At 37.8% G+C, this 14,070-nt stretch overlaps 1 protein-coding gene across 4 annotated transcripts in view; it reads right to left on the bottom strand.

Annotated features, from left to right (window-relative positions):
* Positions 1-14,070, bottom strand: part of mask (multiple ankyrin repeats single KH domain) — a 132,760-nt gene that overhangs the window by 19,193 nt on the left and 99,497 nt on the right. For 3 of the 4 annotated variants that reach the window (XM_069836168.1, XM_069836169.1, XM_069836170.1), the window contains 6 exons: positions 13,066-13,188; positions 11,173-11,343; positions 8,508-8,652; positions 6,311-6,422; positions 4,648-4,764; positions 2,210-2,874 (listed from right to left, as the gene is read on the bottom strand). In XM_069836168.1, coding sequence (XP_069692269.1) covers positions 2,210-2,874; positions 4,648-4,764; positions 6,311-6,422; positions 8,508-8,652; positions 11,173-11,343; positions 13,066-13,188 — 1,333 coding nt within the window. The remainder of the gene's footprint in view (positions 1-2,209; positions 2,875-4,647; positions 4,765-6,310; positions 6,423-8,507; positions 8,653-11,172; positions 11,344-13,065; positions 13,189-14,070) is intronic. The other variant, XM_069836171.1, reaches the window with a different exon arrangement.

Here is a 14,070-nt window from a genome sequence, read left to right as displayed (position 1 = left end):
CAACATAATCACATTTAGAGAGAAAGCAATGTGCTACACTTATTATGTTTTCAGAAAAACGTGTCTGTGTCATGAGGAGTAACTAAAAAAAGTCAAATCAACTGCACCTCTTCTCCTATATTTTCTAATTTTCAATAATAGTTTAATATTGTAACAAATACTTAACATGTGAAATTTACTGAAGGAACTTGGAAGACGCAATTTTTTTCCAATTTTTTTTTAACACAGACAGGGCTGACCAAAGTCCTCCATCAGTGCAACCGTAAAGTCTAATGTGCTTATTGACCTCCTTAGGAAAGAGGGATAAGATAAGTGAATTTCCACTGGTGTATTTGCTGATACAGTGGAACCTCATAGCATCCTTCCCATTATTGTCATTTTTCCACCTTTTCATTTTCTTTTGTCTGGAAAATAGTGCCATATAAAAATGCTATTTTTTATTGCTTGCACTATCCCTCAAACTGTCGTTTTATCATATAGATTGCTGAGAAATCACAGCCCAACGCAATATTTTCCCATATGAATAGTTTTCTTTTACTTCGAAAAGATGGACTCTTTTCTCTCCATTATCTTCACACTAAATGAAGACTTAGCAACAGTGTTGTCGAAAGTAATGCAATTTCTACATCAGAAATTCAAAATATTACTGCAACTAAAACGAATTGTAGTGAAAAAGAAAGATGGTGCTGATCTTTTAGGATCAAAACCATGGTTCTTTTTTCTCGATCTTCAACATAGACAATATCAAACTTCCGAGTACGTCACTTTTGAGCTGTACTCCATTACATTCGCGTGTGCTTCGTTTTTTCATACATTTTCATCCTTTATTATACTTTCTGTTGGGTCACTGGGTGAGAAGAAAATGCCTACTGAAGGATGCACTGGAAGGAATGATGAACGGGTGAAGAGTTCGGGGCAGAAGAAGATATCAGATGATAGACAACATTAAGATATTTGGATCATATGAGGAGACAAAGAGGAATGCAGAAGGCCACCCTATGCTACTGGGTTGAAATGATATGAAATGATGGAAAGACTAGGGAGAAATCGACAGATATTGGTGGAATATAAAATTGAGGGAAACAAGATAACCTCACAAGAACTCTCATCTTCTGATCTTGTTCATTACAAGTGTCACTGTAATCAACATCAGGGATCGAACCTAGGTCTACAGAATGATAAGCAAAAGCTCTAGCACTGAGCAACTGAAAGGCCCACAAATAATATGACTTCTCTATGTAAGGGTCAGACAGAAATGCAGGCATGAAGTAAAATTAGATAAAAAACCAATAAACTAATTTAATTTCCTTCTACTATATTCCATTTCTGAACACAACATGCACGTCAAACAAAAGGTGATCTCGGCAATTAGAGCAATGAATGATGTAAACCACATACAGTCACTCACCCTTGACACGGCGATGAAAATATTTAAGGCAAAAATAGTACCCATACTGACATATGGAATACATATAATATGGGCGCGCCTGAAAAAGAGAGACCTCAAAAACTGGGAAAACGTCAAGGCAACCTAGTTAAAGAAGGTGCTCGGTGTGTCGAAATACACACCGTCCAGACTCACATACCTGCTCACCAGAGAACCCTACCTGATTGAAGACCTACGAAACTTGCTGCTGCTGCTGCCGCCAACTACGGAGGCCTACGAGAATCTACTAATCGAGATCCTGCAGAAGAGGAAGGAAGTAGAAGAGGAATTTTACACCACCAGTGCCATGACCGACAGTAGCTGGGAAGGAGCTAATCAGCAAATGAGGAACGTTGTTACCAGTCTGGCGGTACACGGATTCCACCATAAAGTGTGCTGCATAGATAGGTTCCATGAAGTATCTGAAAACTGCATATGCAAACTGTGTGGTGAAAAATGTGGCAAATACCACGTTCTGAACTGCAAGAAGAATGCCAAAACCGTGACTGAACTCAGAATAGACTAACTACTCTGCACACTTGTGCGCATTTTCTATTATTATTATTTCTGAACACAAGAGGAATAACAGTCAATTGTATGTTTCCTATTATTTATTTTTAAGTCGATTATTTTCCAGGAAATACAGGGAACTCTGTAAGGATCACTCAACCATTCTGCATTTCTCTCCACAACAGCAGAGCTACCTAATTATTCATACCGTAACCTGTATTCATTTGATAGTTCTGTTTTATGTAACCCTAGGTTAGGTAGGTAACTCATTACCTTGGTGAAGGTATCGTTGAACAGCGAGTACTCCAGTGGAGTGTTGGCAGGCACAGAATCCAGCTGCTGAGAGGGGACTTGCTGCTGTTGCTGGTCGGAGGGCTGATTTAAGGGAGTGTTGCTTCTACCCTGGTTGCTAGAGTTTGCCACAGAGGTGGACGCTGACACAGCAGACGACGGCACCACTTGAGCTGGCGGACTTGACACAGAACTGGGTCCGGCACTCATGGTCGACGAGAACGGTGCCTTTCCAGGTGTCATCTGGTACTGCCCTGGGATGCTGGGAGGGGCAGAGGCAGCAGGGAGAGGCCGATGGTGCTTGGGGGACAGGACAGTGGAAGCCGTCACCGTAACTGTCCCTTGCAGTTGTGATGACGCCTGTGAGGGAGCAGAGGTGGTTGACAAGGACTGTGTGGTTCCCATTTGTGAGTGCGATGTCCGCGACTTCCCAGACACGGACGCCAGGGCCGCAGAAGGTGGCAGCTGCAGGGTTGACGTCGTCTCCGTCAGCTTGGCAGCAAATGTCTGGGTCGTGGTGCTCGTCACTATCTTGGTCCCTCGTCCAGATGTCATGATGGCCGAAGTGTACGACATGGTTGTCTTTGTGTTGGATGCAGCTGCCAACTGAGCTGCAGCAGCCGCTGCTGCTGCTGCACGTTTCTCAGCTGTGAGCAAAACACCAGAAAGCAATGAACAACCAAACTAAGAAGGAAAGAAAGATCTCATCTCTTCAATGAGCAAAGTGTCATCATTAGATATTAGATTTATAGACTATAAAAACTAAGAATGCCACCAAGTATAATAGCTTGTGCTGTCCTTTGGGGGGTTTTCTAGACCTGCTCTAAAAGACTGCGAATTCTAACTGTAGATAAATAAGTCACATGGACTGTAATATGTTTCAGACTAAATAACTAGATATACACACAATTTCTGTAATAATTATGGACAATTTTATACATTTCTTTGTATCGCTGTATATCAGTTCTAATTCCTTTACCTGATTTTGACTAATCTTAGATTATTGTAGATTTTATTAATTTGTCCTATAGAATAATAAAATCTATAATATTCTCATAGCTGCAGTGCATATGTCTGTGCAGATTACTGTGCATTTAACTGTGGAATCCCGGCCAAACAAGTCGCTCAACTGAGTGCGCTCCTAATATAATGGCAGTTGACTTGGATATATACGTCAACATATATGCCTAAACTGGAGTCAGGCCACAAAGGGAAACATTGAAGGAGGAGGGTTCGATCTCGTGCTGTGGATTGAATTCGGCATAGCTCAGTGGTCAGAGCGCTTGGTATGTGGAACCAAGGACCCGGGTTCGATCCCGGGCGCCGGAGCGAATTTTTCTCCTCAAATATTAATCTTAGATTGTTGTGTTAAACCTGGTATATAAAATATTTGTATTAAAATTAATTTCTTTAATTACTCAAAGAAAATAAACGTATATATATATTTTACACTGCACTACTTTCAATAGACAACAAATCCAAATCATCTTTCTTGTCCTCAGAGGAATCACAGACTTTTTCATTATAGAAGGGATTAATAAAAGACCTTTGGTTTCCCATGCTTATTTTTTCGATACTTGGACTCTTCATGAAGGGAAACGAACATCCCATTTTATTTGAAGTAAGAGGAAGAAATTACGCAAAAGAAAATAAAATTCTGAAAAACATGTCCTAAAAATCTTGGGAGAAATTACTCGAGTAAATACATTACCTAAAACATCCCTGTCTATTTCGAAAGCACTACATCTAAAGATACTTCCTTTTTCCAAATCTGTAAGCAGGGACAAACATATTCTAGAGTGTCAAGCTCTTAGAGTATATTGTTCTCTTAAAGAAATAGTCAATAATGACACTGAAATGAAGGTCTAAGGGCCCCCATCACTTAGTGGAATCAACTCGAACAGAATTTTTCCTCACAATGTATTTAAATGGAAGATATCTGAAAGCGGTGCGTCGAAACGAATCAAACAGAACAGAATTCAGGAGCTAGATATTTATTCCACTGCCGAAACAGAATTTCTTGTTTCGGGTATGATTGTAAGTTCTCATGACGCCTTCATGAGAAAACAAATGAAACAATTCCACTCTTGGCAGCATAATTCATTTACTATTGAAAGTTATTGCTGAAATAATATGTATACAAAAATCACAATTTAATATGAACAAAGAAAAATTAATAAATCTTGTGTAGAATTATCCTCTTTTGTATGACAAAACACAAAAGTACTGTTCCGTTCGATTCCACTAAATGTGAGCGGCAGTTTCGATTCGATTCTGCTAAGTGTGAGTGGGCCCTGACACTTCTCTAAGAGAAATTATATAGCAATATGTATTCAGGGGAATACAAAAATTCCACAGATTAACATATCTCATATCCCTAGTAAATCTGAATCTAATGCACTTCCTTGTGTGACACTCACCTGCAGCCACAAGGCGAGGGGCAGTACCTCTCGTCACAGGAGTAGGGAAAGAACCACCAAGTTTGGTTGATGATGTTGAGCGAAGAGGAGGGATCAGTGACACTGGCGCTCCTACTACTGGAAATAGAAGCGTCACATAATGACAATATGTCACAAAACAATCACGTGTAGGTAATTTGTTCTGATCAGTTATTGTAGTGCAAGGAAAGAAGCAACTTTTAACAGCTCTGTAACATACATTTTTTAACACCCATCTGCTCCTCGAATCTCTCAGCAAATGGGAACTGGATACATCACTCTGGCACCATACATGAAGTGGACATGACGTTGCCACATAGATATATATTCCCTAACTTTCCTTCTGCACTTATCTGTCTGCCTTCCAGCTGATTGCCATCAGAGTGACAAAAAGAGGAATGCTGTTTAGTTGCAATGTCATGCTCTGGTTCTGTCCATTCCATGTGCTTTACTAGAAACGTCAAAAGTTACATCTTTTTCTGCAACCACTATAACATTAAGCACTACTATTTTTTTTTTTGTCTCCACACAGTTAAATAGACTGAGTGATGAATCTTCTAATCTAACCAGCATAAAAATTGGTCTCATCACAATATAAGATATAATGAAATTTTACTGATACCTGAAAGACAGAACTATACTGTTTTCGCTGTAAGAAAAATCCCAATGTAAACACAAGCACGTGGCTGTCATACCCGTGATTGGCTGCCAGTCGAAACACTCACACGACGCAGGAAATATAGTCCGTATTTGGAAACTATCATCTTATATTATTTGAAAATAAAAAAATTGAATTCTAGTTGTTAAATACAATGAAACATATAACTTCACTCATATGTAAAACGATATGTAAAAGAAAAGCTACTTTTATATTTTGTTATGTACTATGAACGTGGATGAATACCAACAGTAATACCAAGGTAGTCTGTTCTTGTAACAAGCTGGTGTCACTTGAGCTCGTAGCTGTTCACTTAAGCATGTGGGCTTCTGCATCCTCGGTGTGTTTGGATATTAAACATAAAAGTAGAAACCCTCTCAAAAGCAGAGAAAAACAAATAGTCTTAAATGTATATAATAAGTTATGCGAGTTTTAATTACAGTAATTATAATTACTGTTTCCTAAGCAAATGAATGCATAGTAGTGAGGTTAGGCCTACTTGACGAGTAACGGGAAATGTTTAACATGAAACAGAATGTACAACAGTGGGCGGGAACACGTACTGAGATTCTATGGCGCCAAACAGCGGCCAATGAAGCCTCACTTCAGTCACGTGCTATTGTTTATATTAGGATTTTTCTTACAGCGAAAGGATTATATAAGAGATGCTGCCAAAGTCCTAACCAATATATCAAGATATCATCTTTTATATCAACTTTTTGCTCTAGTGGGTAGGAAGGTAACAGCACATTTGTTTTCTCCAAGTCGAGTAGCAAATGACATTTCCCCTTTTCTTTCGGAATAATTCCTTAACTCCACAGATTATGAAATAATAATAATTTCATAAGCTTAATACAACACTGAATCTGTGAACATCATGAGCTGGTATGGTAGAGTGACCTCACCACAAGCACTTTCCTGTTACGCAAGATGTTTTAACAGGCATTAACATAATATTCAGTTATGAAGATTTCACTGTGAACTTACCCGCAGAGACAGGTTTTGCCAGTAAGGACGTGGGACCAACTCCAAGCAGAGATGAACTCTGCACACTCACACTTCCACTTGATTTTGCTGCTGATGATTTGGCTTTGGATGTCTGAAACATAAAAAGGTAATAAATGCAAGTTTGTGACCTACAATAGGCAATACTTAGTATTATTTAGAAGACAATTAAGAATAAATTTGACTATATGATATATTCCTCTAATAGTAAGTCCATAATCTCATGTAAACTGAGGTGCTATCTTGCGATATTAAGATTCTTTTAAACTATAAACCTATTTAGTCAGCAGTAAGGGAATGACGACAACATACACAACCTGCACCCTAGGCAACTGGTTTACCACAAATCTGTTAGGTGACAGTGATGTCTGTTAGTAAAAACTGGATAACTTTGCTGACATTTCCTTTACTGCGATTGTAATGAGGAGATGATTTCACATTTGAAAGTATTGTGTCTTACTTCCCAGAGAAAGTCACATTATTATAGTCCCATCTCTCTAATTTCTGGCAGCCAATCGCGTTGCAGGTCGGCTACATTTAAACATGTGTGTCTTGTGATTCGCTGATGAAGACATTATTCATTTCTTAAGGCTCGATAAATACTTAATATAATCGCCCGCCATTTTGGCTCTTTTGTTGGCGTTCGCAGAAAGCACATGAAGACGTTATTTGCCGCTCAATTATTTGCTGAATTACAGTGCGTTTGATTTATTATCATAGGAGCTATGACATGATAATGTTTAACGGTGTGGCAAATAGATTCCTCGTATGGTAGCTCGGCAACGAAAGAACAAAAATGGCGAACGATATTAACTACCTAGACTTTATAGAGCCTTCACTTCCTAAGATGTAAGCAAAGAGGAGGAGTCACGCCGGGAATAACAGCGTTGCGACTATAATTTTGTAGATTTTAGTTCGTGTTCCTTGCCCATTATTTTATTCTTGCTATCCATAACATGTACATCCTATTGTTTATAAAAGTTTTAATTTTGATAGTCATGGTCTGAATTAATAAAAAAATGACAACTTTTTTCCTTGATTTCTGACAATTGTTTTGCTACGTCTTCCTGAAGACTGCCTACTTTTTCTGTGCAACTGCTGAATGTATTTATTTTGAATATTGTTAGGTAAGAGCACACTAACACGGCACTTAATAGCTAGAAAAAAAAGGTGCTATTCAGGTGCACAGGCAGAAGAGAAGCAGAAGTCCTATACTAGAGCAGCTGATATATTAAACATGCTCCAGCTACCTTTAACACATTCATGTGGGTTTTAATTCAGGCTTTTAAAAACATGCTTCTCCATATCCACATTTCAAAACCTTCTATTCGTTTCTCTTCACTTCATCACAATGTCCATGTTTCCATCCCATACAATGCCACACTCCACACAATGTACTTCACTAGTCTCTTCCTTAGTTCTTTTTCCAGAGGTCCGCAGAAGATGTTCCTTTTATATTAAAAGCTTCCTTGGCTATTGCTATCCTCCTTTTGACTTCCTGGCAGCAGCTCATGTTACTGCTTACAGTACACTCCAAGTATTTGAAGCAGTTCACGTACTCCACTGCCTCATTTTGATTTGCATTAGTTTTCTTCTGATGATCATGGTCTTCATCTTGTTTGCATTTGAAGAGTCCACTGCAAGGATGATGGATGTCATTTGGAATACATTTTGCAGGAGAAGCAATTGAAAGTTTGAAATGCTTAGCGCTCAAAGCTTAACTGTGATTTTCCGATCATTACTGCACAATGACTATCAGTGTTAATGCCATGTAGGCTAACTCTATATGTACATTCTATATGTCTTAAGCTATGCATTGACAGTCTTGGTTCATTTTCGACAAGAAAGTGACATCCATCATTCTTGCAGTGGACTCTTCATTTATCTTCATCCCATACCACCCACAGCTGCCATTTAGTTTCATTAGCATATCCCTTAGTATTATCTCCTCCTCTACTAACAATATCATATCAGCAGCAAATCTTATGCATTTTATTCTTCTTCCTCCTACTCTCAAATCTTATGCATTTTATTCTTCTTCCTCCTACTCTCACCCATCCCATGTTCTGAAAATAGTTCTTGACTAAATCCTTCAAATTTACATTAAAGAAGTTAATTTTAGACAGAAAATAAAATCCATGCATATTCGTCATTAGCGAAATGAACAATGCCTGCATACCATTGCTGAAGATTTATCCCACGATGACACAGATACAACAGCTAGTTTGGTTGATTTTGGCAGCATCTGCAGGATATCGACATCTGGGTCTTTTATCAGAGCAGCTATCAAGGTGTGGGCTTGACGTGTAGCATCTGCAGAGCCCCTGAAACAATACAACCACTGTTAATAATGTGTTTACTACTACATAGTTACCTGCATTTTCTGGGCGCTGCTTCAAAATACAGCAAATTCAGAAGCTGGAGTTCTTAAAAGTATATATAATCATGGGTACATAGAAATCTCAAATTAGACTGGTCACAAGATTTCGTCTGATGTCTCTGCATATGAGGAGCTAAGATCTACCTGAACCCAGCTAATCTCAGTGCTGGTAAATTTCAATTACGAAAGATTTTTTGCTCCGGCCCAATACCTGTAAATAACAGAGGACACACAATATCCCAATGTACTACACTGTACCATATACTGCAATAACAAATCAATAAGTTTAGTAAAATGAAGTTACAAATGAGTGAAAACACAATATTTTCCTAGTAAAAATTGACTGTGATGCAAGTAGGAATTCTTTTAATGTACATCAACTGCTACTGACAATTATAGCAATATGTATGTTTGAAGTTTCATTACATATAGCTTTTTTATTTTATGGCCTTGATTTTGAGAATACTGTTATGCAATCTTCACATATTGATGCCAGAGATTCAATACTCTTCCTCTCGGCCATTTTGAACAAGTATATGTAGCCTATATAAAAAAAAATGCAGGATACATCACTTTTATGCAAAACAATCAAAAACAAATTTAATAACCAATCACATAATCTGTTTTTACAACAAAGAGTCCAGATCCATGAATACAGAGATACCTCACGTTAGTGAAGTACAATGTATTTCAAATTATGGCAGTGAAACAATTCAGACCACTTCTGGAATTTAAGATTTATAACAATTAATGAAAATTATGTCAGGAGAGTAATCTGATCAAAATTTCTTTGATGTAAAAACATAATATTAATCCGGTGCTGGTCGCTATATGAGCATTTTGTTAAATCAAATTCATATGACAATCACATAAAAATGTTGAAGGGGTTGCAAGTTTGCCCTACTCTCTAGTTGACTTCATAGGTGTTGGCCAATATCTGCTATATATTTTAATGTACCTAAGTACATATGATATTTCCATGCAGATATTCTGCGTCATCATACGATGAAAGAGTAATGGAACAGGGAAAAATTCTCTCTGGCACCGGGATTTGAACCCGGGTTTTCAGCTCTACGTGCTGACGCTTATTGTGTCAGATCCCGGCCAACTAGTCACTCATAACGAGTGCACCTCAGCACATGTGTGGACTTCAGTCCTACGTTCATAGACATCTATGACGTAGTGCAGAGGGCGGCCGCTAGAGGGAACCCAAGAGTTGGAACTTAAACTGAGACGATTCTGTCCGACACCAGGATGGGTATCCGGTGTGGCTTAGTGGACAAAGCATCAGCACGTAGAGCTGAAAACCCGGGTTCAAATCCCGGTGCCGGAGAGAATTTTTCTCCGTTTCATTACTCTTTCATCGTATGATGACGCAGAATATCTGCATGGAAATATCATATGTACTTCGGTACATTAAAATATATATGATATGCGTAAATCACTTCGTGATTTAAGACGGCGCTTATTCCGTCGGATCCCGGCCATCTAGTCACTCATAACGAGTGCACCTCAGCAAATGTGTGGACTTCAGTCCAACATTCATAGACATCTATGACGTAGTGCAGAGGCCGGACACTAGAGGGAACCCAAGAGTTGGAACTTAAACTGAGACGATTCTGTCCGACACCGGGATGGTATCCAGTGTGGCTTAGTGGATAAAGCATCAGCACGTAGAGCTGAAAACACGGGTTCAAATCCTGGTGCCGGAGAGAATTTTTCTCCGTTCCATTACTCTTTCATCGTATAATATCTGCTAGATTAATTTTCTTCGAACAATACACGGTACTCTGTAGAGAAAATATTAGTCAGACCAATAGCTCAGTTATGATTAAATAATTACTGTTATGCCTTGTAGAGTCAATGGATTTCTAATCTTATCCGGGTTTTCCTTTTCAAAGTTTCTAAATCTTTCCTTGAATGTAGACAGTTCGCCAGGCAACTTAACCCATTCTAAAATGAAATGAAAACATTTTGCAGCACAAAACCCTGCTGAACATAACAGGGTTAGGAAGTACTGAGGCAGGTATGGACATTCTTCAAAGAAACTATATAATGTGATACATCAAAAGAAAGTCTCAAGTGTTAAGACAACACATGTTCTCACTTCATCTCGATATAATAGGAAAAATGCAATGCTGCATAGCCTCAGCAAAATGCCGGGTATGTGATCACCTGAACAACAGTATGTAGTGACTTCTCCCGAGTTAAAATATTCCTATGACAAAGAGAGGGACTTGAAACTGTTTTCATTTTCAATGCTCTGTAAAAAAAAAAAAAATCAAACACTTTCATGTTTATTGTTGACAAATTTCCCACAATTATTTTCTAATACATGACAAACAGTAAAGTACCCACCACAAATTAAAAAAAAAAAACTCTCATACCGTGTGACAAATTAAAAAAAAAAACTGAATGAACATCCTCAGTGTAACATGCCATAAGAGGAGTTATTTACACTCACTTGATCGTGATTATTCTCTCTCCCTGCCCCTTGCTCTGCTTTTCCACCTCGATGTGTGCCCCTGTGGCTCCTCGGATTGCATTGATATTGCTTCCCCCACGGCCAATCACACGGCTTATTGCATTCAATGGCACAGACACCTTCTTGGACCTGAATGGGGAATTTAAATACCTACCCCAATAATTAGAATGGTCAACACATTACAAATGATATCGTTATGAAGAAACGTTGGACACAGAGCAGATATTCGGTGCTATGTGTGTTCCACATAATCTCATTTCACTAACTGCTAATGATCTTTGTTACTACCAGACTTCGGATTTTTAGGCTATAAAAATTAGGTTTTAGTTGTCTAAAATAGACTCAATAAAACTATTCAATAGGCTCTAAAACTATATAAAATTACATTTCATCACATCTTACTCAAAATTAATAAGATATTATTCTTCAGAAATTGCCTTACACAATAACGTATTTTCCTAGCTGACTATATAGAGGTAAACTAAACTGGAATGGAAGTATGAAACGATGACAAACTCAAGAATCGTTTCATTCTCTAAATTTACATTAAGATTAATTCATTTTAACCACATGTACCTTCCATAATAATGCCCTCGCAATGCACAACAAGTGAATTTTACAAATCTGAGGAAGACAATTTACACTTTCTGTACATTAGCACAAGCTTGTAGGAAAAAAATGGAACACTTAACATCCATTGATGTCGCAGCACAGTTTCTCAAGTTGTTACTGCCTCAACAAAACATTCGCAGATGCATTGAGATTGGGAAGTCCAAGATTCTTCCAGAGAAAATTTTCTAGTTTTCCGCGTACTTTTCTCCAATTGGTTCAGATGCTGAGCTAACTCCCTATTATGAGCTAAATGTGAATTGCTTATAAATTCGTTTCTCTGCAGTTTCGAAGGAAGCAATCATAACAACAAAGAATGTAAAATATGACCTGATTTATGCGACCTGGATGTGAACTGAGTAATCCTTAAGAAGATCCTTTGAACAGGAGATTCAAATTGTCTTATCTTCCAATGAAGAAGTAACGCCTTACAAATCAATATTAAGCAAATTGATTTTCATTGTTAGACAGAAAGAAAACAGAAAAGACTGTATAATTAAAATTAAAAAATAGGTTAAAACAGATTTTAACGACAAATTAGGTACTTTTCAGCTCTATGAAATTAACACCTTTACTTTGCGTTATAACCCATGAAACATGTTAATATTATGAGTGCATCTCTTTAGGAACAAAATAGTTTTTTTTACCTAAAATCTGATGTCTAGTTATTACAAACATAGTGCAGTGTGGCTTGAAATACTTCCTAATAGTTTTTCTGTATATCCACATAGAAATGAGTAACTCTGTAAGGGCAGTTGGCCCTTTTTAGTTACTGAAATAACGCCAGAAAGAGGCCAATTTGAAGTTAGAAATTAACTTTCATTCAGAAGAATTAACAGATCTTTATCAACATGGAATAATTCACTCTCTAATTCTCGAGGAGCAACATCAACATCAAAAAATTTAAGGAATTTTGATTGCTCTGAACAGATATCTGACATCTGCATTAAGTGTTAATGAGACAATAATGTCACAGTTGGCACTCCTGCTGTTGCGGTATGGTTTGGTGAAATCAGTATGCAGCCGAATATCTACAGCAGAGCTGAGAGTTGCTCAGAAACGATTCATCATAACGACAGTCAAAGTTACATATCCAATTTTTACCAATCTTGTCTAAGAGTTTTCAGTTTTTTCAAGAATCAATCAATGGATTTTGTGCACTGACCTGTAATGTCAAATTTCATATTGGTGAGTAAGTCTGCCCTAACTTGGAGTTGCAAATTCACAACCAATTCAAGGTATTATTCACAGAATAGGACTTACTTCCTAACCACCTCCTTCCATCCTTCTTCTCTCTTGCCACCCTGCTTTGGACTTGTAGAAGAGACCATGGAGCTCTTTCCAGCAGAGGACCCCGAGCTAGTCTCACCCTCACAGTAATGATTGCTGCAGAAAAATAAATTCTGTCAATGAGCATTATGAACTTGAATTATTCACTCATCATAGGATTGCATTAGGACAAGTTTCCATATTGAATCTGTTTTCATTCCTTATTTTAATTTTTATTTTATATTATATGGATAAGGGGTGGTCCTCCAGCTTGGGGGTTGGGCGAAGGGCTAACAACCCATCACTGTAAAAAACAGCTTGTTACGAAACCTAACAGTAAGCCTCAGAATGGGACTGATTCTCCGGCACGACCACAGCAAAGGAAGTGTTAGTTGGGAGACTGGAGGGAAAAAGACCTTTGGGGAGGCCGAGACGTAGATGGGAAGATTCCTTAAAAGTCAGTAAGTAAGTATTATATGGAAAATGACTATTCCTTTCCATCTACTTATCCCTAATATTCTTGTTCTTACGCATACTCTGGGACAGGCTTTAACATAACTGCCCCATCTCCTCAAACAGTACATGAAATGTTAACATATGGTGCTCAATTATTCCGAGGTAAGTAATATTGTGGTCAATGTTTTCTTTCAAAGCAGATTCACAATCGACTCTAATGCAAATTAAAGTGTCAGCAACACTGGTTTTTGGAAATCAGCAATTTAGTGCAATATGTGGTGAGACCTGCTATCCAAAAATGTCTTGCCTCTACAATCAATGAAAAAACATTTTTATATTTATATCGTATTTTCTGGAATACAACTAGTCCCAGCACTCAACACATGATAAATATATTTTCTAAAATTGAAAGTCACAATAAAAAAAAATACTCAGATTATACATTTTTTTAGAATTTGTGAGGGATACATATTTCCTAAACTCCTACAGAAATTCGTTGAAGATTCATTGATTTTCTATGTATTGATGTACAGCAAAGGACAG

Source organism: Periplaneta americana, chromosome 9, assembly GCF_040183065.1.
Source record: "Periplaneta americana isolate PAMFEO1 chromosome 9, P.americana_PAMFEO1_priV1, whole genome shotgun sequence".
Lineage (NCBI taxonomy): Eukaryota > Metazoa > Arthropoda > Insecta > Blattodea > Blattidae > Periplaneta > Periplaneta americana.
The sequence above is the reverse complement of the archived record's forward strand: the minus strand, read 5'-3'. Positions and strand labels throughout refer to the sequence as shown.